Raw genomic sequence first — 25,910 nt, forward strand, 5'->3', positions numbered from 1 at the left:
AGCAGGCTAGAGCGCCGCCCGCCCCGCCGCCGGAAGTGGCGGCGCGCGGAGCCCGCCCCCTGCCGGCCGCTGCCGAGCTCGCAGGGAGGGAGGCGCCCGAGACCTCCGGGAGGGCATAGAGAGGAGGGGAAAGGGGAGGCTAGAGCGCCGGATAATGAATATAGCCGGCGCGGCGCTTCCCGGAAGACGGGTGGTGCTGGCAAGCGAAGCCGCTTCCGGTGCGGCGACCAAAGCGCTTCCGCCCCGCCGCGGAGCCGCGTGTCCTTTAAAAGGACACCGGCCCGCCCGCTGCGGCGCATGCGCGGTGCGCGCCGGCCGGCCTGAGGGGGGCGCTGCGCGCGTAATGGCGGCGGCGCCCCTGAGGGGAGGGGAGTGTGGGGGTAATAAACAGTAACGGGAGCGCTCCTGGCCGCAGCCACCTTTAATTTATTGTCGTTTTTGTGACAGGGTCCGGCCTTCTGCCCGGCTGAGGGGCTGCGGGGGCGGCTGGGCTGGGTTGGGTTGGGTTGGTTGGTGGGTGGTGGAATCCTGGAAGTAAACTGAGAGGAATAAACCGAGGGAAATAAACTGAGGGAAATAAACCCATGGAAATAAACTGAAGGCCTCCAGGAATGTAAACTGTGCTGCCTCCCCCTCTCCGTGTGGCTCTGGCAATCGGGGCTGTCGCGAACCCTGCCACTTAATAAGCAGCGCTCGTTTTCTCCGTGCTCCAGCGGTCTCGCGAGGAACAATGCGTGTTCGCCTTTTATTTTCCTTTTTAAATAATGCTGGTGAACGGTGCCAACTCGGTGACCTTTGGGGAGCGCAGGCCTCCAGCTGCTCGAAGAGCCAGGGGTGCTGATGGCCTCCCCAGCGGGAGCGCCTTGCAGCATTAACCCCGCAGATGGCAGGCGAGGGAAGTGCCCCGGTGTCACGCTCCTAATGGCTTTTCCATACGGATAGCCATTGTTTCTGCGGGGATTTTTTGGCCATTAAAAAGCGCTTTTTTGGTGCCTGAATGTAGGTGTGTTTTTTTTTTAACTCGCTACCTTGCATCACAAAGCTTTTTTAAGGGCCTTTCGTAGACAATTGCCACATCCTTTCCTCTGCTGTGTTCAGGCACGTTTTTACGCGAGTTATTTTAGTCCTGTGAGTCAGTCCTGCCTGTCACTACTACCTCTTCAGCTTTTCTGAGAACCTTTAAATCATCTTTAGGAGACCGGGGCCTAGGTACTGCTATTCTGGGCCGTGTGCGACCTGTGCAGGAGGCGTGCGTCTCCCTGACCCAGAAAGACAGAGTATTTCTGACCAGCGGTTTTTCAGCCGGGTGTCGCACAGCCCCCTTTAGCTCAATTTTCAGTCTGCCTTAGTCTTGAGGCGTTTTATTTTCTTCTCTTCGGCAACACCCAGTCGTTATCAAGAAGGCTGCACCTCGTTTCGGCTGGCTGAAAACAATGGGAAATGAACTCAAGCATAACGCTGATGTTAGCAGCGGCGGCTTTTCAAACCTTTCTTTTCTTTCGCATGGGCTTAGCTGGCTCTTTGCCTCTTGGTTGCATCTGCTTTCTGTGCAACGAGGACCTTAAGAGCAGCAAAAATAAGAGGTTTCTTAATTTTGCTCCCTGCAACAGGGCTAGATGACGTCTGAGAAAAACCTTTCTCACGTACCTCAATTTATTTCTACTGACAGCTGGAATCCCAAACTAGATCTGAAGCCTTAATGGAGCGAGACGCTCCGTACTGTAATTAACAGTGATCCAGAAGGAAAATACTGGAACTATAATTAGCTTGCAGCCAGTTGCAGAGGAAGGTGATTACGCACAAGCCGGAGGCCCGGGTAGTTTTGCATGCCAGAGAAACAACAGCTTTTGCTGGGAGAGGGCTGTGCCATGCCAGGCTTGGCAGGCCCGGCTCCCTGCTGTCCCACAGAGGGCAGCAGCAGGCAGGAGACCGGCTGCCTGCTCAGCCTGGGATGGGAAAATGCTGCTGCTGCCTTTCGAGCCGCAGCTGTGGGTGAATCATGCCCCAAACCAAGTCGGGAAAGGTGGGAGGGCTGCAGGAGTGGTGTCTGGGTCTGCTGGGTGAGGGGTTTTCCAGGCAGGTGGGACTCCCCACCTGGCTGTCTTCTGCCAGCCAGAAATGCTCCGTCACCCTCGCTCTGTGCCCACGTTTGTTTGGTTTCCCTGCAGTGTGTGTCTGGGGGAAACAGTGCGATCTTTTCAGGTGTGCTCATGTGCAATAGCGGGAGGTATTGTGTGCTTCTTGTTGTCCCCGGCCTGGGAAGTCAGGTTCCCTTTCCTCTGTCATATTTCTCTTTCCGTGGCAAGGCTTTCTACCAGAGTCCTTTCACTTTCCTGCCTCTGTATTGTGGTCTTTTGTTCCCTTTTCTCATTTTCCTTCCCACGGCTGACTGCAGCAGGCAGTTCCTGTGCTTTTGGCTCAGTTACCTTTGCTGCTTTCCCTTGGAAGGAGGCTGGCAGCTCCTTCCTGACATCACCTCGGACCATGCACCTCTTACACAATCCTCTGGCTTTGCAGCCCTGCTATTCCCTGACCTTGGCTAATCTCCTTCCTTTTGCAATACTTCTAAGCACCTTTCCCAGTGGAGTGTTGCAATTAGAGAGGCAAGTATAGAGTTGCAGGCTCCTCCAGAGGGAGAGCAGGTTTGCGCGCCTTTAATCTGACAGGAAATTTCTTCTTCCCTTTCATATGCAGCACTTTCTTGTGGCATGCAGTTACCCACCAGGATTGCTCTCTTCCATTTCTTTCAGCATTTCCCTTTTTTGCTGCAGGAAGGCCTGTCCCCAGTGATCAAAGACATCCAACTGCAACTGCAAGAGCAGAATGAGGAAATAGGATGCTCTGTAAGGGATCAGAAAACCTGCTTGCAAGGTCTCTGCCATTAAGCATGTCTTGGAGCGAGACCGAAGGAAATGCACATCTACGTTCACTACCTCGGTTTCCCCTGTTGTTTGTGTGGGGAAATTCCTCTGGGGAATTGACTTGACCTCTGTATGCTGAATGTCCTTTCCATGTTGGTTCTGTCATTACAGCTGGAGCAACTGGTTCAGCGAGACATGCGAGCGAGAGAAGCAAATACCAGAGCTTGCTTCCTTACAGACCGGGCACCCAGGGGGTGTCTCGGTCCCTTGGCTGAGTCAGCGGCATTTCCCTGTCAAAAAGGGAAAACGTTTTTCGTGTAAAAAGTGGCAGAGCCTAGTGGCCCCCTGAGAAGGCTCAGCGGGGCTTGTTGTTGCAGATAACGTCTTCACAGGAGAGTTTGGGACAGCCAGAGGATGCTCTGAGAGCTATATCAGCAGCAGGCAAAGATGAAAGAAAACTGACAGGATAGAAAACCTAGCTGTGGCTGGGGGCTGATGGGTTATGCATCTGGGTAAGCCAAAAGCGGCCCAGAGAGAGGGAGATCTGCCAGGTTACAGCGAGCTGCTTGAATTTATGGGGCTAAAGTGAGCATCGAAGGCCCCAAGCCCGCAAGGGGGAGCCTGGCTGAAGTCATCAGCTACGCTGTTGGTGAGATCAGCTCCTGACTGGAGCAGATACACCACCGATAAAGTGCACTTGGGATTCAAGTGTTGAGAGAGGCACTTGAGGAGGTGAACAGATTCACCTGTTCTTGCTCTAGCCCTGACTTGCTGAGTTATCTCTAGTGGATTGAAGGGGTGTAGTTGGAAAGCACAAGTACTGGAAAAAAAAAAAAAGTATGGTTTAAGAGCCTGGTTCGGCTCTGAAGAACAGCAGGAGGAAGAAGGAGAGAAATCCTATTGCTCAGGCATTTTTCACGGGCAGCCAAGCGTGCTCCGAGCAGGAAGCAGCGACATGAAGCGAGGAATCCCGGAGCGAATCGGGGAGCCCGAATGCACCGAATCCCCAAGCCCGGCTGACGAACACGTCCCTGCATTGCGGTGACGACCAAGTGTGACTTAGTGAAGCATTTGCTGGGGCTGTGTAGTGGGGCAGGAGCTCAGAGACGCAGCGTCGTGCAGCTTCTCCCCCCAGCGCAGCGCGGGGAGGAGGCAGTCCCGCCACGGGGTGCCCCGGTGCCGCACGCACGTGCTCTCGGCTCTGCAGCTGGCCCGGGTTTGGCAGCTGGTGAGCTCAAACAGGCGCTTTTTGGCCCAGGCTCGAGAATCCCGTGTTGCCAGCGATCCTGCTTTGGCTGCAGCTGCCTCGGGTTCCCTAGGAAACTTCAGCGCTGGCTCAAATCCGGGCTGCAAAGCGGCAGGAGGAGGCAGCCTCGTGTCCCTGCCTCCGGCCTGGCTGCTCGTCCTTTTCTGCTCGGCACGGCCCCAGTGCTGGGATGAAAAGGGAACTGCAGCCCGGGAGGAGGATGGAGATGCAGAGTCACGTGCATATTTCCCAAGGGTGGTCCTGTGGCTTCGTCTGTGTTAACGAATGCAAGAGGAGCGGGGCTGCCGGCATGGTTTTGGGCTGTGCCAGCTAGCACCGCCACCGCACCCAGGCACGGCTGGGGGACGGCGTGGGCTGGGGACTGTTCCCAACACAGCCGTCGTGTCACCGAGCATTTAACCCTGTGGCTGAGAGCTGTGCCCTGCTCCTCGCTCTCATTGCCAGGAGCGAAACAGCCCTGTCCTGCAAGCCCAGATCCCTCCAAAGGCAGGCTTTTGAAGTGCAGTCCCCTGCAGCAGCTGCTGGAGACAGTTGGAGCCTGTGTTTACCCGCTAATCCTTCTCCCATTTTCACTTTTCCTCTCTGCAGAGGGAAAATGCCACACAACAGGTTGTAGGTGAGTGGGGAGGGCGTGAGCGTGCGCCAGGCTGAAACTGGGAAAGGCTCTGTCTGCTGGGCAGGGCTGAACGCGCAGCCCTGACTCACTGTCCCGAGCCCCGTGCTACGGGTGGCTGGCTGCATTCGACCTGGATTTTGGGGTGGGAGAGGTGCTGTGAGACAATGCTGCCCGAGTGCATGAGGTGACGGGGCTGTGGGGGCCAGCTCCTGAATGTGGGGGCTCACAGACACGTTGAATTTCCCCTCTGGGTCTCCTGCCTTGGGAAAGCACAAATTAGGGGCCCTTTGTTGTATCCAGGGGGCAAAGCTGTTCTACAAGGGCTTCCCCATGCCCAGACTCCTCTGTCAGTTGACACAGCTCAAAGCAGCACAGCTTAACAAGCGGGCTTTGGGGCTTCTTAGCTCTGGTGAGGCTCACCTAGCTGCTCCTGCAGCCAGATGTTTGCTGGTGGCCGGAGCAAGCGCTAGGCAACTCTTCATCTCACCCTGAGCTGGCTCCCCGGGGAGCTGTGCCTCCGTCAGAGCCGTTCGGGAAAGATTCACACCCCTTTCCTGATGAAACCGAGTGAGTAATAGAGATGCTCCTCGGGGATGGTGTTGTAAGCAGTGCTACGTGCGTGTTCAGGACCAAGGAGCAGGTCTCCACTAGCTTCTCCCTGCCGGTGTGCGGCAGACATCGATGCATGTCCCATCTTGACAGAAGAGATAAGCTATCTGCCTGCTGATGGGAACTTTGCAGCCACTGTTCCTTGCATTGTTCTTATCAGATCTCCTGGTTTGGCAAGCCTTTTCGTTGCACGCTGAACAACGGCGACGTGTTTGGGTCTCCTCTGCCTGGGATGTGATAAGATTTGTCTGGCGTGAGTCGTGTGCGAGGCATTTAGCTGGTAATTCTCTTTTCCCCCTCTCGGGAGCAAGTGTTCTCCGTCCAGGAATCAGGCTGCGATTACGGCAGCGCCTGCTTCGCGGCGGGGGAGCTCTGGAGGGGAGCAGCACGACGAAACCTGGAGAAGTAACAGCAGCAGAGAGAGGCACAAGATGGAGGGAGGGAAAAAAGTGCTAAAGAGGGCAAACGCCATGGCACGACCACTGAGAATAAACAAAATAAACACCCGCTGTGGTCAAGTGAGGGCTTATGTGCTACTGAGTGGCTTTGTGGCTGCGTGGGATGGGTCACGGGAGCAAGGAGAAGGCACAGCATCCCAAACGGGGCCGGCCAGCCAGCAGCATGTCCTCAAGCGCACGGGGTGTCCTTCAGTGCTCGGTATGGCCCTGGAAAGGCAGGCGGGGTGTCCCAGCTGTGCTCAGCTGCTGCTGCACCCATCCCCATGAGAAATACCGAGCCGAAACCTCTCCCGACAGTGCTGTGACCCCGCAGGCTCGGCTGCGGGCTCTGAGAGCTCTTTCCTGCCGGTGGAAGCTCCAAGCAAGGCTGTTGGTGGAGTTCTTCACCAGGGAGCAGGGAAAAAGTGATTTTTGCTAACCACGGGGTCGTTCCCTGGAGCTTCTGTGGTGGCTGCAGGTCAGGTTCAGCTCTTTTCCCTACAGCTTGCTCTGGAGGTCCTTTGGTTCGTGTATTCCTGGTGCCTTCGCTCCGAAATGGAGGAGGACAGGAGCACAGAGGGTCAGCTGGGTGAGCCTGTTTTTTTCTTAGGTCTCCTTTAGATGCCTGCAGTTCCCGCTTTAGAAGCCCATTTCCTGCACTGAGTCACTCATTTTGGGATTTTGCTTCCCTTTTTTTAGCAGCTTTTCTTTTCCATTTCCATCTGGTTTGGTTTTTACTGCTTCATTTTGCAGGGCCATCAAAGGGAATGTGTTCAAGCTAATTTCAGAGCAGCGGCAGCAGATCATTTGGACTTGACAGCCCCTTCCTCTGCAGACCTCAGCCACAGCCTTGGATCCAAAGCCCCTTCAGACCCTCTCAGAGCTGGGGGGGGGGGGGTTAAGGTGGCTTGCTGCTTGCTGGCAGGCACGAGGGGTATGAGAGTTTAGTGATGTGAGCATGGGAGAACAGACTTTTTTTTTTCTCTCCTTCATTCCAGCCCATGAGCTGTTAATTCTTGTGGCTTTTCCAAACTTGCTATTTCTCCCTTAGCATTTTTTTTTCTCTCTCTCTCTCTCGCTTTATTTTTTTTCCAGTGGATGAGCCACCCTTGGCATCGCTCCTCGTGCGTGTGACTCAGATGGATTCTGCTTGTCTGAAGGATTCCTGCAAATCCTCAGAGTTGTCCAACCCGCCTCGGCGCAGCGCTGGAGCCCGTGAGAAATGCGCTCGGGGCGAGCTGTGCAGCACCAGCAGCCTTGTTCTCCCCGTACGGGGTGGACCGCTGGCCACAGGGACCCGGTGGCCGCTCTCACTGCATCCCCCTGCTGTGGTGTGGGGCTGGATCCTGGGGTGGCTGCTCAGAGCTCGACCGAGGGAGGTCCCCACGGACGTTTTGTGTATGGCGCAACCCTGCATTTCTCTTCTGCTTATTCGAGTTCCAGCCAGCTGGCCTCACGCTGGCTCTGTTGTGGGAAATGGTCCCCTTGAAGGCAGGGGACTTGGGCTTGGGGCATCTTGGAAGTCCCCTGGCTTCCATTGTTGGAAGACGACGTTCATTTTGAATGCCGCTGGTTTTCGGGTTTAATTGGACCCACCCAAGGGCTAATTTCTTTTTTTCTGAGGCACTCAGTACCTCGGTAACTCCTACAGACAGTAGATGGCATGGTGAGAGAGCAGCACCTCTGATACCTGAGCTGCATTAGCCAGGAGAGCCCAGCTTCCTTTAGCTTCTAGGATAGGTTTGCAAAGCTGTTTATTTTATTTTATTTTTTAAAACTTGTTTGCCCGTGCCTCAGTTTCCCTGTGCGGGGACTGCCATCTTCCTTTCTCAAAGGTGAGAGAAAGCTGTTGGAGATCTTAATCTTTTGTTGTAAGATGCGCATGGAGCAGAAGACCTCACGAAGCTGATCCATTGTGGAAGATACTTTTCCAGTTTAGCTAATAATATCTCACCCAGCAAGTGTGGGTAAAGCGGGGAGATCCCAAAAGTGTGAGAGATGGGGAAGGCACGAGCCTTCTAGGCATCTTCTCCTTTGCCAGCAGGGAAGCTTTCAACACAAATGCACTTTTATCTCCAGGCATGTTTTTCAAAGCCACAACCAGCATTCCTGGCATGCCCCATGAGGGAAAGAATTAGAGAAATGAAGGCTGGAAATGGAACTGGGTGGCATGTAATGAGTCCTCTGAACTCGTTTCCCCATGCTCTGCCAGTTTTACCCCTTGTGCAAGCTGAGGACCCATAGGACATGACCCGTCTGTCTGCTTGGGTCAATGAAATGGCCCTGGTGCCTTACGAGCCAGCTTCCATGCATACGAATCCCTTTCCTCCTCTTCCCTGGCACAACTCAGACCACACAAAAACGTTGCCAGAGAAAAACTGGGGTGATGCTGGTGGCGAGCCTACCAGATGCTGGTGGCCTCTAATCACCTGCCCCCAAGGTTCAGAGAGCGAATGCTTCTTCCGTGCTGCCCAGAAGGGCTCGGGATGGTGCACGTTCAAGGAGCTGGGGCGTGAAGGGTGGCAGGGAGGGGATTACACCTTTGTCTGCCAGTCTGTTGTTCCTTCCCATTGTAGTGAATCTGAATGTGGAGAATTCAATGCTCCTAGAGGAGCCATCCTGCTCTGGTTGACCTTTTAGACATCAGGTTAGGGCTCATAGGCACTGGTTTCGTAGTGCTCATCATTGCCTTGGCTTCTCCTGCATCTCCTGGACAATGCTCTCTTGTACACACCCTCCAGATCCGCAGACCTGCTTATCCAGTCTTCTGCTTACCTCAGCGCTCGGCTGAGCTAAGTACTTTTTGTTCTCTCCGTCCTCCTCTGTTAGGAAGCTGGCGGGCTGTCAGAGCTTAGGGATAGGCTGGGTGAAGGTTGTGGCATTATCTGATGGAAGATAATCAAACCAACACCCCTCTACTGAAGGGGAAACCGGTGTTGCCAAGCCTATCTGGGAATTTTTGAGACTGGGCATCGCCACGGGGAGGTGATGCACAGCCTCTTCTCGGTGCTGTCCTGCAACTGGTGGGGATTGCATGAGGGTCTGGGTGGATGGGCAGGAGCTGTTTTTTTTACCATTTGTTTTTGGAAAAGCTGCATTCATCGGGGCCTCTGAGAATCCAGGGCTCAGCTTCTTGAAATTCACAGTCCTCTAAGTCAGGGGGCATGCCCCCTTCGTAAAAGGGGGAAACTGAGGCAGGAGCGGGCCTCAATCAGGGCTGCAGGGAGGAACTGTTACTGGGGCCTGGATGAGGTCGGAGAACATGGTTTAAATCAGGTCACCGCTTGATATTTATTGTGTAGGGTTTTTCTTTTTTTCCTTACTCTCTCCCTGAAATCCTTCCCCAGAGGCTATTCAAGGAAATAAATAGCCAGTGGAAAGGGACAATAGCTCGCTGTGGAGTACAAATTATACGAAGCAGTAGGAAATAATAGCAGAGTGAGCAGCTGCTGCTCCGAGAAGGAATGTGTGCTCTCTCCAGCTCCTCTTTGCCTTGAACGGGTGCCGATGCCTGGTCCGCAGCGCAGACTCCCTGGTGCCTCGGGTGCGCAGTGGGATGGAAACCTTTTACGCCCCAGCCTCTTCATCCAGTGCTGCCTTTGTGGTGTCTAATTAGCACCAAGCTGCAACTGCAGTGCTAATGGGATCTCTCGCCTCTGCTTGTGGAGCTTGGTGTGGTGGAAGGACAGTGGCACGCCTGTCCCCGTGCCATCTGGTGTGGACAACCCACACCGCTTTTCTGAGGGACTCTTTTTGGCTTGTATCATCTGCAGGAAGGGAGACGTTGGCTGCTGTCTCCTCCGAGCCCCTCTGCAGAATGCTGTGAGGAGAGAAGATGAGGACTGTGTTGCTTGGTGGGAGTGCTGGTGTGGATTTTGGGGTGCCCCCCCCTCCACGAGCGGCCCTGTGGAGCCTCTCATAGCTGGGGCGGTTGTGCCGCCTTAGCTGGCCTATTGGGAAGCCTTGGATTTTCCTCAGGGGTTCAGACCAAGCTGGCTTATCTCTTGCCCGAGTAAGAAAAGAAAATAAATACCGCTGCCGGTGATGCTGCTGCCGGGGATCCTGGCAGCCTGCCAGGAAGGGCAGCTTTCGTTCTGTCTAACGGGGCGGCTGCCATGTGGTAGTGGTTGCGGCTGTAGGTGCTGCGGCCTGGAGCCACCCCGAGGGCCCCGAGCTCCCACAGGTGCTCCTGCTGGCCTGAGACCTCCCCAGGACTAGAGGAAAGACCGGGAAGGACTGTTGACCCCAAAACCTACCTTATGGGACCTCTGAAAATGTAGTTGCTGTGTTTCCCCTGGCTTCATGCTCCCCATCCTGTCTGAAACTCACAGTTTACCACCCTCTTCCTCCCGTCATGAGAGCCCTGCTGCTCCTCTATATGCACTCCAAAACACTGGCAGCATTTTCCTGGGCAGAGACCCCTGAGAGCTCCATGAGACATAAGGGTCTCCAGCCAGAGGGGAGGTGTTGGGGCCCCCACAGCTGCTCTGCGGAGGACTTGCCCTGCCACCCTGCAGGCTGAAGGCCCAGGAGGTTGTGCCGGTCTCTTCCCCCCTTAAAATATGATTTTTATGACATGGCAGGGCCTCCTCTATCTCCAGCAATGTCAACATGGGGGTCCCATACCAGTAAGGCCAGTTGCCCTCTGGCCAGCATGAGCATGGGGTGGACTCCCAGGCAGATACCCTGTGACTGTCTCTTTGGGGTGAAGGATCCTTGGGTCCCTTGTGCCAGTGACCACCAGCTCCCACAGCCACTATTTATGTTTTCCTTGCTGCAGAGATCCTCCACCTCCTTTGCAGATGCCCTACAGCCGGATTTCCTCTCTTTTGGAGATTTACTTTCCCATCACTTCACCATTTCCCCAGCCTTTCTGCTTTGCAGTGCTTTGGGGGAAATATCAACCCGCCTCCTTCCCCCTCCCGTCATCCCAATCGCCACATCCTATTGCACTGGAAGGTTTTGGCCTTTCTGGGGTCCCTGAACTCTCCGACCCTTCCTATGTGGGAAGGACATCCCCCTGTACGAGTTGGGCCATCTGCACAAAGCTGGCTCCTGACCGCGCGGAGGCTCAGCTCCGCAAACGAAGGAAGTCGCCAGCGCTGGCAGGATTGCTGCCTTGTTTCCCACTATTGTTCCCAGTGGCAAATAAAAAAAAGGGGTGAACGCCCCTGCTGAGCATTTGCAGGAAGGGGGGTAACGTTATCTCAATAAAATCACACAGCCCCTCTCTGACCAGCCCGTGCCTCTTTCCTGCCCGTCTCCCTCCTTGTGTATATTCTGACATCCGCGGTACTCGCGGCTCCACACACAGCTCTCTGCACGAGTGGCATTCCCCATCCCCCGGGCATCTGCTGCTGTCCCTCCCAGGCAGCCTCACCCTCTGCCAGGGGCATCGGTGGATGTGATCAGGGCGATGTGAACGTGTGTGTGGGTGCCACATGGCAGCAAACCCACTGCCAACCCCCCCCTGCCTGCAAACCACTATCCATGGCACCTGCTCCTGCCAGCCCACAGCTCAACCCCGTGGAGTTTCACCGACAGCTTCAGTGACCCCATCAGCAAATAAATTCCCAGGGCCTGCTGGGTTTTATGAGCCGCTGCAAATAGCAAATCCCTCCAGGAGAGGAGCGCTTATCAGCATTTATCTCTTCTCACGTCAGGAGCCTTTGGGGAAGGGCAGGAGCTGTCTCCCAGCTGTGCAGCAGTGGGACAAGAGCACTCAGCAGCTCTCTGCAGGGATGGGGCTTGGGAGAGGGACTGCTGCTCTCCTGAGCCTTAGCCTCCTTCTCCTTCTTGCTTTCCCACTGATTTCTGGAGTCTGGGGTTGAATCAAGAGCCACAAGAAGCGAAGGAGATGATTGCTTTTTTTTTTAGCTGAGCTGTTACACAAATAAAAGAAATGAACATGGTGGTCACACCTCCATGGAGGATGCTTGTCCTCTGTGGTGGCTGGAGTAGCACCACGGAGGGCCGTGTGTGCTGGTGCCTCCACAAGGAACCCACCGAGAAGGCTGGGAGCTGGTGAATTCGCCCTTAGTCCCCAGTAAAATGCCTGTAAACAGGGAAGCTGTTCCTCTGGATCAAAGTCTCCTGCCTTAGTAGCTGCTGGAGGCGAGAGCTGTTAATGTGTAAGCCACAAGGAAGTGTAGGGTTGTAAGATCCTCTTTTCGAGGCACTTCTCAGCTATACTGCTGGTGGCTCCCTACCTGGTGACTCTGCCCGCCGACGAAGATGTCTGTAAGGGCTGCTGCTCCTGTCCGCTGTCCCCCAGGGTCCCTGCATCATGCTGCCGGGTGGTCAGCAAGGCTGAGCCCAGGCTGGGCAAAGCCACGGCTCGCTCCACCCTCACCATTCCTGTTTCTTGGGCTGTGTGGGTGATGCTGCCCACCAAACATGGGGTTGGACCGCTCTGCTTGAACCCTCTGCTCTCATATCCTGCCTTTCCTTGTGCTGAGGACAAGCCTGTTCTCATCTCTTCTCTCTCTCATGTCTTTTGTCACTTGATGGCTTCGCTCAGCCCTCCCCTCACTGAGAAGCCCGTGCAAGACCTCCAGCACGGAGGGCTTTAGTCCATGAGAGGAACCCCTGCTGAGAGCAGTAGATGTTCTCCTGGCTGGGGCACCTTCTCCAACAGCATGGCTCTCCCTCATGACAGGAAAAATTCGAAATTTTCAACCTGGATATGAAGATTGGGGACACCCTGAAGGTGAAGGGCAAGATCTCTGGCGATGCTGAAGGGTAAGTGTGATGAAACCACTTCGAATCACTACGCCTGGAGGTGAGCTGCAGAGGGAGGTGGTTTTCCGTGGTCATCAGGGAGGCCTGCCTGTCAAAAAAAGGTAGGACAGCCTGGTGTAAGGGGACCTGCACCACCACAGTTTGGGCTGTCCTGGTTCACGAGCATAACGGGCAGCCAGGAGGTGTTCAGCACCTTCGACGCTGATCGAGGAACCGGGGCCAGAACCACACATTGGATCTCAGCTCTTCCCCGGCCCCGTCCTGCCCGTGTGGCTGACCTCCCTCCTGCTCGCCCACAGCTTCTCCATCAACCTCGGCAGCTCCTCCTCGGACCTGGCGCTTCACTTCAATCCCCGCTTCACCGAGTCGGTCATCGTCTGCAACTCCAAGTGCTGCAAAGCCTGGCAGGCCGAGCACCGCGATCACCACTTCTGTTTCTCCAGGGACTCCAGCGTCAAGGTGAGGGCTCCATGCCGGTGTGGGGTTTTGGGTTGTCTTTGTGGGGGGGAAGCCCCAGGTTAGCAGGTTCTTGTACCCTTTGTGCCTCCCTCTCTCTTCACTACTCCCTCATCCTCATCCTCTGGGTTTTTGGTCCTGGTTGCTATTTCCACTCCTTCAAGTCCTCAGCGCTTCCCCTGGAAACTTTGCATGAGCTCAGGCTTTGTAACTGCTCCCAGCCTTCATTCCTGCCCAACAGATGAATACACTAGGGCCATATATGCACGTAAAGGGGCTTTCCAAGAAGGATCTTGCTGCTCTCTACCTTATTTCTCTCCCTAATTCCTGCCTATGCAAACACATGTTTTAAGCCAAACCAGGTTTGGGAGCAATGTGGCACAAACTGCCCTTTCCTCTCCAGTTCCCAAATCTCTCCCTCAGCTCTTCTGTCCTCACCGTTCCTAGATCCATGCTGACACTCCGTCCTCCCTCTCCTCCTGCTGGGGATGCTGTCCCCGCTGCTGTCTCACCGTCTGATGTCCCAAGATGTGGCCAGAGCTGCGTTTAGGAGCAGTCCCCTTCCTGCTGCCATGGAGAGGAGCCTTATTTCCTCATCCATGGCTAGATGTTGGGGAGGGGGTGGAGAGGTGACAGCTCTGAGGAACAATCCCTTTAATTTGCAAAGGTCAGTGGTAAGTTCTTGCTCTGTCCCTTTGTTCATGTTTATGGTTGACACTCCTTTTTCCGGGTCCCCATGAGGGCAATGAGGCAGCAGGTTTGTTCTGCCATGTTCAGAGGAGATCTGAGCCACGTGGCATATAAGGACTCAGTGGAGGCAGCACTTAAGTTTAACGGCTCTGAGTTAAAAACCTGAGTAGCTGAAACAGCACCAGGAGAGATCCTGTCCTCAGGTCATAGAATGGGTACCAGCTTGCACCTTCAATGTCAACTGCTCATTTCCTGCAGCACCCCCAGCTCAGCCCCCAGGCTAGGTCTGACTGTCACACATAGCCCCTGGAGTGGTTGGTCACCTCCTATTCTCCTCGTCCCCAGCTGCCGACCTTTCTGCCCTCTCTTCCCCCAGCTCATCATTGAATTCCTGGAAGACAAATTCAAGGTGAAACTACCGGATGATCACCACGTGGAGTTCCCCAATCGGCATGGCTTTGACAAGCTCAAGTACATGAGCATCAAGGGAGGATTCAGGGTCACCTCCTTCAAGCTGGATTGATGGGCGCCACTTCCTACATCCAATAAAATCCCAGCTGGAACTTCTTGCTCCAGCTGCTCTGGCTTCTGTGAGGTCTCTGGCTGTGTGGATGTGTGCGAGATGCTAACAAAACCCATTTTTTCCACCCACAGGAAAGGAAATAGCTCCCAGATAAGGCCAGGTACTTTTCTAGGTCAGACGAGGATGTGGGGTTGAGCAGATAGCGCACAGGGCAAAGTAGGCTGTAGGTGGGGTACAGGAGGAGGAGGAAGATAGGAGGTGATTGCTTAGGAGATACTTGTGTAATCTCTTCACAATGCACCATTTCTTCCTGCACCCGCATTTTTGGGAGGGGGGAGGGGAACAAAAGCACTGACGTGAGCAATATGGCACTCAGTGCCACAAGAGCGCATAATTAAATGTTAGGTTTGGGAACCTCAGGGCATGGGTTCGCTGCTTCCTTTTGGCTTGCTTGCACTGGCAGGCAGGAGGAAGGGCTGCCATGCCTTCCTGCTGGCACGGTACCAGGCGAAGCGGGGATGGGAGCACAGGTGTGCCCCCGTGCTGGCATTCCTGGTGGCGATAAGGAGTTGTCTCCTCCGGCTTTCCCCTTTATCTCACCTCACTTATCTGCCCGTGCATTCCAGCCAGGTTAGCCATTACTCTGACACTGCCACACCAAATCCTGTTTGGAGGGAAAGTGAGGCAGGGGAGGGCGGAGGAGAGGGTTTGGGCTGGGTTAGGTGGCTCGTCACCTCCCGCCAGGGTCCCTCGCACGGGACTGCAGGCAATTACTGCTGATTGTCTGATGCTGCTGCTCTAATTAAGAAGGGTTTTGCCAGTTGCAGGGAGGGAAGGCGGGCCTGAAGCGTGCTGGGTCAATCCTGTTCTCAAAGTCCCTGGGGAAGGAGAGTGAAATATGCAGAAAATGAGGAAACAGAGAGATCGCCGCCTCCAACAGCGCTGGGAGGGAGGACCCGGGAGGGCTGCATGCAAGAAAAAGTCAATGTCACCTCCTTGCCCTCACAGGCAAAGCCCTAAGTGATGCCGGTGTGCAACAGCAAACTAGACTGGGTGGGATGAGAGCAGAATAGAAGAGCATCTTATTGTGCCCTCTGCACTTCCCTGCTGCCCTCGCCAGCTTTGGGAAGGGCACCCTGGTCTGCTTTGGGGTGCCAGCGGGTTGGTGCTGGGCTGGGGAGGAAGCTTTGCTCCTCCCCGGGAGCCATTCGTGCCACGTAGTGCCAGGTGAATAGGGGCTGGCTTCATGTGTTAGTCACAGTGCTGGGCTGGTGGATCCAGGAATCCCAGAGGTGCTGCGAAATCCTGCAAGGAGCAGAGGCAGCGTGTTTTGTGGCTGGGACCAGAGCAGCAGACGCGGTGAGGGAGGACGATAAGGTCGCTGCAGCAGAGGGAGGGAGGGAGGCACCAGAGAAGTTAGTATCAAAACTGCTTTAATAAGGACAATAATAAGTGCACAGGGTACAGAGTGGAGGCAGAAAGGCTATTCCACGGACGTGGGTCTTCGGGCTGGAGCTCGTGTTATGGTTCGGGAAGCAGAGAGCAGGGGGAGCTCGTCCTGAGAGCCAGCCCCCGGCACAGCGGTGGTGCAGGCTGATCCTGCATGGCCCTGCCAGGTGCTGGTGGCCAGAGCTGGGGATGTGTTGGCACCGCCTGGGGGGGCCGAGGGAGGTGGGCTTGCCCTTAACCTGCCCGCAATGCCCGCCTGGCTCCCACGTACAACACGCGCGTGCCGGAGCCTCTTTATTCTGCAGAAGGACCGGGTGGCCGGCGAGCTGCGTGGGAGCATGACTTGCCGTCATCTCCCCCCGCCGCACACCCCCGTCCGTCCCGGAGAACAAGGAGGGTGCTGTGAGGGTCCCTCCGGTGACCTCAGCCCCCGAGCATCTCGGCTCCACGCCGCGGCACAAAGGCGCTTCTGTGAGTGCCAGTTTGCACGTGGGGCAGCGTGGGGGCCGCTTGTCCCAGGGTGGCCATGTCACCTCGGCGAGGGGCATCAAGCATCCTCCATGCGTGCCCCTGGGACCAGGCGCTCTGGGAAGAGGGGTGAGCACTCTGGGGACAGGGAGAGGGGGCGAGGATGGGGAAGAATGGCTGCAGAGAGGGAGTCTCCTTGTTCCGGGGGGTGAGAGGAAGGCTTTTTTTAGGGTCTGAACCTCAGAATTTGGTGCCTGGACGGCCTCACCTCCAGCAGGTCATGAAGTTTCTCCCTCTCCCTGCTGCAAGGGTTGGACAAAGAGACTTCCTCAGCGATGTCCAGCAGCAGGAGGCAGGGAGAACGTCCCCAGCGAGAGGCAGGAATGCCGGCTGGGTGCTCGGTGCAGCCACAGCCACCTCCGTGACCTCCACTGCCTCCCCGGGGCAGGGCTTTGCATCAGGGATCAAGCCCGGTGTCTGCGGGCTGTCTCTTGCTCTGCTCCCTGTCTGTCGCCATTCCCTTTCCTGAGCACATCGTTTGCTTGCTGGGGGGAATGCGGGATGGGGTGGAAAGGGGCTCGGGGGGTTCTTTGGCACATGGGAATGTCCCTTTGGCACCTAATGAGGACGGGGAAGGGCTGCAACACAGGGCACTGTGATGCACAGCCCTCACCTGTCCCTGCAGCACCCTGCCAACCCTGGGGGGCCCGGCAGCAGATGGGGTCTCCTCCTGCCCCCCCTGCACCCCACTGCCCTCAGCCAGAGGCGAGGAGGTCTCCTGCCAGGTCTCCTGCCAGGTCTGACCTCCACCCGGCGGTGGGGCACGGGGAGGAGGGCGAAGACCACGGCATTAGTGTCCTTGGGGGGAGGAGCCGTGATGGGAGGGATGGCCCTTCACACCTTGACTTCATCGTCCTCCTCCTCCTCGTCGGCATACTCGAAGGAATTGCTGTGGCCCCCCCGGGTGCCACTGTACCCCTCCTGCAGGCTGGGGAGCTCGGCCTCCTCCTCCTCTTCTTCCTTGTCTCCTTGGTTCCAGGTGGTCTCTGGGGACCGTCTTGCTGCTGTCACTTGCGACCGCCACAAGCTGCTGCTGGGGCTCTCCCACGCGGCCTGTGTCCGGGCTTGCCGGGCACCCTCGCCCTTCTCCGAGCTGCGTGGGGTGCTCGTCCCCCCGTAATGGCGAGCCAGGACCTGGGCTGCCCGCTCAAACTCTCCCGCCTCAATGGAGCAGTCGTTCCAGTGCCCCTGCCACAGGGTCCCTCCGGGTGCTGCCCCCGGCCCTGAAGCCCAGCCCGGGTCCTCTCTGGCACACTCGATGGCGTGTGCCTCCCCGTTGGCATGGACGGACAGTCCCAGCAGTGAGCTGGCCTGCCCGGAGCGGTCCCAGAAGCTAGACGTTGCCTTCACCTCTCCATGGGATGCATCCGGTCCTGGAGGGACCCCATCCTCGGTCCCCTCGCCCTGCGGGACTGTGCGGCTGCTGGGCAGGTCTCGGTCATTCTCCACTGCCTCATTCCCGTTGGTTTCGGAGAAGCTCATCACCTGGAGGAGCTCGCTCATGAGGGAGGGCCCCAGGTCCAGGCGGAAGGACAGCAGGGAGTCCGAGCGCGCGAGCTCTGCTTCCCCGGGGAAGGTATTCTCCTGGGCCTTTTCCAGGCGAGGGACGCGAGGGATGGTGCAAAATCCAGACTCCAGCCCTGCAAGGCAAAAACGATGGCTGGTGAGCACAGCTAGGGTGCCACGGTCTTACATGTCCATGGGACAAGGGACGCTGCCACTGAATTGGTGCAGGCCGGTGGCACTGGTCCCTAAAGGCCAGGCCAGGTTTCATCCCCTTACTGGGTCCACTGGTCCTGGGCTTGTGAGGCCCAGCGAGCAGTGGCATCCCATCGCTGCAGCTCGAGGATGGACATCTCCAACCCAGAGCTGAGCAAAAGCCTCCAGATGGGCACCAAGCTTGGTAAGACGCCAGCGGGGACGGAGCCAGGCAGGCGAACCAGGAGATGGCAGCATTGCCTCGGCTTGCCTTTCCCTCTGAGCCCAGCCACGTCCCCTCTGGCCGCTGTGGGCTCCCCCAGACCCTCCTGAGACCTTCTGCCACAGCCTCTGGTGAAGAGCAGAGTGACAGCCTCATGTTGAGACTAAAGAGCCAGCCAGCTATCCTGTCCCACCCATCCCACCCTCCTGTCCCAGGCTCACGGGGGAGCCATGGGGCTGAGGGGACACGGGGGTGCCTGGGCACCACCCCCCGCCCCGTGCTCCACTCACCATAGGCCTGGTGCGTTTTGGAGAAGCTGTTGGAGGCACTTTTGAAGGAGAACTTGCTGGTCAAACCTCCACCGCCGCCGTCGTACGTCCCCTCATTGAGCTGCGGCAGCGACACGGCGTTCTTGATGATGGGCGAGATGGCGGGCGGTTCGGGCGATGCCACCACCTGGCTCCCGCTGCCCCGGCTCCTCAGCGGTGTCCGTCGGACGTGCCGCAGCGTCCGGGTGAAGAAGTTGTTGGCTTTGGTTGTCTCGGTCCCGCCATGGTTGCTGAGGAAGGAGGTGTCCCCGAAGACGTCCCCGCCGCGCCCCACGTGCATGGTGTGCCGAAAGTCCCCGAGCGGCGGGCTGATCATGTCCGGCGTCAGCTCCGACTTCAGCCGCCGCTTGCCGTGGGAGCCCGACACCCAGCTGAGCACCGGCAGCTTCCCCAGGCTCATCTTGAACCTCCTCGTCCCCTCGCCTGCTGAAACCCAAAAAAAACCTAGCCTCTGGTGCCGGAGTGGCCTGTCACATCCCTGGCATCCCCATCACCAGGGGAAACAGCTCGCTTCGCCTTGGCTTTGATCTGGTGGCAGTGGTGGGCCTACGTAACGCTCATGGGGTCACCCAGAGTGGGGATGTCGCAGCAGTTGGTGGCCTTGGTGGGGACGGGTCCTCCCGAGGAGCGGTGGGTGCTGCTCCCTCACCCAGGGAGGGACGGTGGTGGCACAGATGTGTCCACAGGGGTCTGTGGTCACCCTGGGTGCTGCTGGAAGCTGCCTCTGGGGCTGATCCGATGTCTTCTGCTGCAGGAGCTGGTTCACAGATGGGTGGCAGGTTAAGTGTCTCAGTCCCCTAAAGAAAACAAGCGGGAAGGTGAAGCCCTCAAAGAGGATTTTCCCAATCTTGCCAGCTGTAATCCCAGGAATGGCGGAGCTGGGTGGTCCTGGGGGCGGTGAGGTTAAAATGGGAGCATGAGCAGTGCTGGGGGGACTGTCCCCAGCTGTGTCCCTTTCCCGGTGCTCCTTTTGGGGTGGAAGGAAAAGCGTCCCCAAGCACGTGCCCTTCCCTCCGCCCGCTGCAATCCCGTGCCCTGCCCCACGCCGCCCTCCTGGGGTGAGGAACCTCTCCCTGCTCCTCGCTATTCAGACGAACCCTTCAGGAGAGGGTGAGGCCCGGGACGGTGTGGTTCTCAGGGAGGAGGGGAAGGGAAAAATGCAATATTCGTGTATTGGGTTGTTTGTCCTCCCCTGCCTGGATCCCCAGGTGCTTTGCCAGGGCGTGAATGCAGCGTGGAGCACCCGGGCATGGCGGGGGGAGGCAGGCGGGTGCTGGGGGACAGGCGGGGAGGCGGTGGCAGGGCGATGACCGCGGGGCTATGTGGCCTCTCTGTGGGAACGGGACAGCGGGGAGGGATCTGCACGTCCCCGGCGGCGTGTGTTGCAAGAGTGGGTTGGGGAAGGGAGAAGGTTGGGGGCACCCCAGAGCATCAGTGGTGTGGGTGCCCTCCTGCGGCACTGCTGGGTCCGTGAAGGCTGTGGGGACGTGTCCCTCCCCGGGCTCAAGGGCTGGGGGTTGAGAATAGAGCTGGGTCCTGTCATCAGGAGGGGACAGGAGGCCGAAAGGATGCACAAGCCCCCCTGTCCCTCAGTCCTTGTGTGTCTGGGCACCCATTGCTGCGTGTCTCCACCAGTCTCCCCCCGCCACGCTGCCTGCCTCCCCTCAGTGTCCCTGGGTCACCTTGGAGCAAGTGCCCGGGAGGCCAAGCCTGTGTTGAGGGGGAGGCCTGGGCATCGGGCTGCTCTCCTGGCAGAACGCACACTTTTTTTTGCCTTGCCCTGGCCTTGTTTGCTCACCCAGGGCCCCTCTTATCTGCCGGGGGTTAATGCCTGGGAAGGGAAAACAAACCTCCCCCCGCGGAGGCCGCCACCATTGGCTGCCTCCCCTGGTGGCGGTGGCAGGGCCGCAGGACGGTGGCAGGGCCACAGGATGGTGGCAGCCTCGCTTCCTGCCGGCCCCCCAGCCCCATGGCTCTCTCTGCCTGTGTCTGTGCAAAGCCTCGAGGCTGGGACACGCCGGGCACGTGGCAGATTTGGGGTGGGAGGACGGCGTGGGGGCAGGATCCCCCCCTGGCACAAGCCATAGGGCTGGGAGGGGAGGAATCCCCCTGCCCCGTAGGCCCGGGCTGCCCTGTGGACCCCCATGGGGACCCTCAGCTCTTCCCTGCTGCTCCTGGGGAAGGGGGCGGATGGTGCCAGCTCTTTTTCCTCCTCCCCTCTGCCCCCGCTGTGTCTCTGCCCTCCCTCTGCCCAAGCGTGCTGCTCCGAGCTCGTGATTCTCGGGGCAAAGGCTGACCCGCGCTCTCCTTTCCTCCACTAGGCGAGGGGACCCCTGTCTGGCCGTCCGTCTGTCTGTCCGCCTGCCCACCTTCCCTTCCCCGTCACCCTCTCCCCTCCTGCAGGAAGCCCCCTCGCCTCGAGGGCTGGGAGCCTCCTCCTCCCTCCCCGGCCTCCCCCGTGTCCCCCCCGAAGCCGAGCTGGTTTCCACTGGTTTTCCACTCGCCAGGAATGGCCGGGGCTGCTCTGCTCGCTGGGAAGAACGGAAACCAGCAAGGGAGGGAGGATGGGGGGGAAATAATCCAGATGTCTCGTTGGCTGGAGCTGCTGAAAGCAGCCTCTCCCCCCCCCCCCCCCCCCCCCAGCCCCCCCCAACCCCTCCTTCTTGCACACACCCCACGGGGACACTCTCCGAAGAGGGAGAGGAGATGTTTGGGGTGGTCTCGACAAGGGTTGGAAATAGCTGTGGGCGGCCGGGAAGCCTTTCCAAGCCTTCCGAAAATCTCCGAGTGCCCCAAATCTCCCTCTCCCCGCAGGAGGAGGAGGAGAGGCAGAGGCTCCGCCGGCTTCTCACTTTGTTCTGGGACGGGGGAAGCCGTCAGGAGCGGGGTTTTGGGTGGGAAGGGGGCGATGGGCCGGGCTGGGGCTCCCTCAGCAGTCCTGGAGCGGTGCCGGGCAGTGGGCGGACAAGCCCGAGTCCAGCTCCCGAGCTGCCTGCTGCTATATATATATATTTATATCTCTGCCTGTAATGAGGGTATTTTTCCAAGCAGGCACCCTGGGATGTGGAAGGAGGCTGGCGCTCCATGCAGTTTAAAGCCATCCCCTCCCTGCTCCCTCTCATGCTCCGACACCCCAAAATTGTGGCTCCTTGGGGTGTTCAGAGCTGGGTGAGGGCGGTAGCTGCGGGAGGGCACCCTGCTCCTTTCCCCCATCCTCGGGGCCCTCTCCTTGTCCCGTTCCTCTCCTCACTCCCCTTTCCTCGCTCCCGCTTTCCCTTATTTCCTCTCTGTTTCCCGTCGCATTCCTGCCTTCTTCTGCCTTTCTTCTTCCACATCCTCCCCGTCTCCCTCGCCTTGCCACCTCTCCCGCTTCTCCCACCTCCTTGTTCCCCCTCTTACCACCCTCTCCCCCCTCCCTTCCCTTCCCCTCCGAAACACCCTCCGGCTCTCCGCACGTCGAAATCAAAACTTTCAGGCTTTACCTCTTACGAACCGGGGCGACTTTTTTGTGTTTTTTTTTGTCCCGTCCTCTGGCCGAAAAGTTGGGAGACGCTCCCTGCGCGCCCCTCCAGCCGGCTGGGAGGGCAAGCGGCGGTGCGTCCCAGTGGGGAAAGGGAAGGGGATGCGTGCCCCCCCTTTTCCCACGCCTGTCCCCCCCAAGGCTGGCTCCCCAAGGCTGCTCTTTGGGTGCCTGACGCCCCGGTGCCACGGGAGCGAGGGAGCGAAGCTGGCGGGGAGGGGACGCGGGAAGGAGGGGGCGGGCTGCGGCACCGCCGAGCCAATCCTCGCCCCGGCACGGAGACCGGAGAAAATGAGATTTATTCCAACTATCCAGGACAGAAAACTTCAGGAACTTCTCTGCCTTCCCCCCCTGGCTCCCCGCCCCACTTCCCCAGTGCCATTTCCCTTCCTCCGGCGCTGGGCTGCCTCCTGCTTGCCCCGCTCTCTTTCTTCAGCGAATTTGGGGGAAGGGGAAAAGCCAGGTCTCTGCTAAGCTTGTTGGGAAAACCGGGCAGAAGGAAAGGACTTTGCGTGATGTGTGTGAAAGCCCTGGTAATAACACGGGGTCGTCCCAGCCCATGTTGGATGGGAAGCCCCCAGCGCCCACGGTACAGCGCTGCTGACTCGAATGGGGAGAGGGACCCCAAGCCTGGGGGTGCACAGTCACGCCAGGACCCATGGCTGGTGTAGGGTGAGTGTTGGTGGGGTAGAAGCCTCTCTGAAGGCAGTGTGGGTCAGATAGGTACCACAGGCTCAGGACAAGAAATATGAGGTCAGGACAAGCATTACAGGCTCAGGACAAGCATTACGGGTTCAAAACAAGCGTTATGGGGTCAGGACAAGCATTACGGGGTCAGGACAAGTGTTATGTCAGAGGCACTGTGGTAGGTTCAAGGAGGTGCTCTGCTCCTTCATGCTATGAGCTTCTGCCCACCCATGGGACACTGCATCCCTCTGGCATCACGCTTTGTTCCTTGATGGTCCCTTATCAGTGCCACCGAGGGGCAACCTGCTGGTGGGCACAGCATTGCCAGTGTCACTGGTGACCCCATGGCCTGGAGATGAGGCTCGGAGGCTCTGCTGGGGGTGTTTGGCCAGACACAAGCACTGTTCGTGGCCCTGTGGAGGAGAAGGGAGGTGTCTCCATTGGTGGAGGCGAGATGAGACTTGTCGGGGTTGAGCAGGGCCTGGATGAAGGGATGACAAGATGTCTGCGGAGGAGATGTCAAAATGGAGCCTGGCCTCTTGCTCGGCTCGGGTGGCCCTGCTGAGGTGCCCTGGGCAGGACAGGCACCGTGTCCTTGGTCATCCAGCTCAGCTCAGGTTCTGCTCACTTCTGGAAAGGAGGCGGCCATGGCTTCTCACCGCTGCTGCTCACCCCAGGACCACCACTGCAGGTAGAAGGTCTTATTTTGCTTGAACATCTCCTGGAATGCTTGCTTCTTGAGGATTATCCTTCCCAAGGAGTAACCCCAAGCTGGATTTTGGCGTGTGTGCTACTTGAGAGAAGGAGGGGAAGCTCTTTGCTGGAGGCAGGCTCTGTGCTACTTTCCAGCAGACCAGCTTGGTGCTTTCCTCTTCGCTCGGAGGCTTGCAGTAGGGTTTTGGCACATCATCAGCCTCTCAGCCTCAGGCTGCTCCCCTGTGAAATGGGGTAGTTGCCTTTTCTGCCTTCCGTGGAAGCCAAATATGATGGTGAAGACAAGCACAAGCCTTGTGCATTTTAGTCCAGACCTACTTCTAGCAGGTCTGCATCTTGGTTTGAGATGGGAACTCAGGTCTGAAGTGGACAGAGCTGCGCCACCAGTGGGAAAAGGAGAAACCACGACCTCCCAGCTTGCCAGGGCTATAGGAGGCACCTTTTTCTCATGTGTCCCACCCAGAGGAAGCCAGCGGGGTGGTGGGAGAGGCTGGGACAGACCCATTCTTCAGCACTTCTCCATCTGCAGCCTGCCGGGGTATCTCTATCCCCATCCCTGTCCCGGTGCCCTGCAGTGGGGGCTGCGGCGGGGAGTGAAGGCAGCCGCCTCTGCCGGGGAATGCAGAACAAATCTCTTCCAGATGGGGCAGGGGCCACGATCTGATCTGCTCGTTGTGGGTCGCCTGCTCCTCCTCCTCTTTCTCCTCCTTCTCTTTCTCCTCCTCCTTCTCCTCCTCCTCCTTGCCCCTGCTCAGAGCATCTTTGCATACTGGGCCAGGGCTTGCTCCATTTCCAGGAAAGCCTCTGGAAACCCCCCTCTTCTCAACCCTCCCAGAGCCAGGCTGTCAGGTTTTATCCCTTCGGGGATGGCGTTGGAGCGGGTTGGAGCCCTCCAGGGTATATATACGCCGGCTCTGGGACTCAGCATCCACCCTGGCCATGGGAGGTGGATCAGCCTCATGGGCTACACCCTCACCTGGGCAGTGCAGTTCCTAGACCCCTGCCTGACACCGAATCCATAAAACCCTACCTCCCGGCCCCTCCTCGTGTTGTCCTTCTGCCTCGGCTGTCCCTGCGAGGGATGCTGTGGGTCTGGATGGTCTTGCAGAGCCACTGCAGTGCCCGTGGGTGCTCTGGGCAATAGCTAATGGCTGGACCCCTCCCAGCCCCATCGCCCCAGACGCCCAGCTGCCTCATTTACCCTGAGTCACCCCCGCCTTTCATCCGTCTGCAGCCTCACCCCCCGCCCCGGGCAGCGGGACCAGTCTAGCCATCGCAGAGAGACCGGCTATCGGGCTTATCATCGGAGCAGATGGGTGGCCCCGCAGCTCCCGCAGGTGATGGTGCTGCTCGCTTTGATTCCTGCAACATCAAAGATGGGGCTGAGCAAATCAGCCCCCCTTCTTCCCGGCCCTCAGAGAAGAGCCTCGCAGGTCTTAGGTGTCGCTGGGTGCGACAGGGAAGGAGCGAGGGGTGGGGGAAACTGGGGGAGCCCAGCTCCTGGCACGGTGGAGGAGGCAGCAAAGGACCCCAGGATGTTCCTTCCTCCCATTTTGCTTTGCAGCCCCACGGGGCGAAGAGGGGCTGCAGGACTTCCTTTGGGGAAGAAAAATCCCTTTTCTTCCTTTCTCCCGTGCCTGGGGGGATGTGGCGGGGACACCCCAGCTCAGGGACAGGACCCCCATCCCTGGAAATTTCCCCGGGGATGGAGGGCGGAGGGGCGGGCAGGCGGGAAGGGGCGCCCGCTCGGCGCACGAGCGGCAGATATCCTGTTGCTGCCCAGGCTCCCCAGCTCATATTTCCTCATTAACTGGGAGCGCCGCTCGTTTGCGGGCGACTTCCAGATGTTTCCATTCTCCTCGCGGCGGCCGCATACCGCGCGGGCTGGGAGGTGCTGCCGGCAGCCCCCCGCTGTCACAGAGGGGCCGGGGGGGTCCTTGCCCCGCCGCGCGTCCCGGTGTGGGTCCAGGTTCCCTCGCCCCGCTGTGGGTGATGGACAAATCCTGCGTGGTGCCTTTCAGCTTCTGCCCATCGCTCTCCTGGCAGCTTTGTGGGCGATTTCCCCTCTGGTGGCACCCCACGGGGCCGTGCTGCAGGTCCCCACACTGTCCCCATAAGCCCTGCATGCGGTGACGATGCTGGGAAGAGGGGTGGGACGTTTTAAGAGCCTATTTCTGATTTTCCCCTGCTCTGGAGCAGTGGGAGGCCGAGGGAATGGGAGCAACCACGTCCTGCCTGTGGGCTTTGCGAAGGAGGGGATGCTTTTCCCAGGGGACCTGGGCTGGGAATGCGAAGCCTTGGGGTTTGCCAAAGCCCAGGAGGAGGTAGGGATGAATTCCCAGGCTTGCTGGCAAACTGCCTCTCCTCCCTCTGCCCATCTCCTCCTATCCCGAATGTTTTTGTGCTCCTTCCTCCTCTCCCCCGTGGCTTTCTCCTTGTGTGCTTGTCCTGCTTGCAGTGCCGCAGGTGTAGGGGTTTGGAAGGGCGGAGGGAGATGCAGACCCCAAGTCTGTGCTCCCCTGGCACGGACGGGAGGGAAAGGCTGCTTTGGGACACGGCTGG

General features: G+C 58.2%; 2 protein-coding genes across 8 annotated transcripts; one reads left to right on the plus strand and one right to left on the minus strand.

The window, feature by feature from the left end:
- The first annotated feature begins 3,639 nt into the window (after window positions 1–3,639).
- Window positions 3,640–14,267, plus strand: LGALS2 (galectin 2). Of its 7 annotated transcripts, none has more exons than XM_083814923.1 (5): window positions 3,640–4,744; window positions 6,886–7,005; window positions 12,449–12,531; window positions 12,831–12,990; window positions 14,054–14,267. In XM_083814923.1, the coding sequence occupies exons 3-5, from the start codon at window positions 12,476–12,478 to the stop codon at window positions 14,198–14,200; spliced, it is 363 nt and encodes a 120-aa protein (XP_083671049.1). In that variant the 5' UTR covers window positions 3,640–4,744; window positions 6,886–7,005; window positions 12,449–12,475; the 3' UTR covers window positions 14,201–14,267. The 7 variants fall into 7 exon arrangements, with proteins under 7 accessions (XP_083671049.1, XP_083671047.1, XP_083671051.1 ...); XM_083814921.1 differs by lacking the exon at window positions 3,640–4,744 and adding an exon at window positions 5,374–5,633; XM_083814925.1 differs by lacking the exon at window positions 3,640–4,744 and adding an exon at window positions 5,374–5,606.
- A 1,349-nt stretch (window positions 14,268–15,616) lies between these two features.
- CDC42EP1 (CDC42 effector protein 1) lies at window positions 15,617–22,172 on the minus strand. Its single transcript, XM_083814890.1, has 3 exons — window positions 21,910–22,172; window positions 18,389–19,224; window positions 15,617–17,817 (listed from the first exon to the last, which is right to left on the minus strand). The coding sequence occupies exons 2-3, from the start codon at window positions 18,825–18,827 to the stop codon at window positions 17,012–17,014; spliced, it is 1,245 nt and encodes a 414-aa protein (XP_083671016.1). The 5' UTR covers window positions 18,828–19,224; window positions 21,910–22,172; the 3' UTR covers window positions 15,617–17,011.
- Between the last annotated feature and the right edge of the window lie 3,738 nt (window positions 22,173–25,910).

This window comes from Anser anser, assembly GCF_964211835.1.
Source record: "Anser anser genome assembly, chromosome: 1".
Classification (NCBI taxonomy): Eukaryota; Metazoa; Chordata; class Aves; order Anseriformes; family Anatidae; genus Anser; species Anser anser.

What these genes read in the sequence shown, in the direction of transcription:
- LGALS2 (XM_083814920.1), top strand. An exon ending in ATCTCTGGCGATGCTGAAGG is followed by an intron (nt 12,532 to 12,830) that starts GTAAGTGTGATG and finishes GCTCGCCCACAG; the next exon opens with CTTCTCCATCAACCTCGGCA. An exon ending in CCAGGGACTCCAGCGTCAAG is followed by an intron (nt 12,991 to 14,053) that starts GTGAGGGCTCCA and finishes CTCTTCCCCCAG; the next exon opens with CTCATCATTGAATTCCTGGA.
- CDC42EP1 (XM_083814890.1), bottom strand. Translation starts at nt 18,827, where the DNA reads ATGAGCCTGGGGAAGCTGCCGGTGCTCAGCTGGGTGTCGGGCTCCCAC. An exon ending in CAAAACGCACCAGGCCTATG is followed by an intron (nt 17,818 to 18,388) that starts GTGAGTGGAGCA and finishes TTTGCCTTGCAG; the next exon opens with GGCTGGAGTCTGGATTTTGC.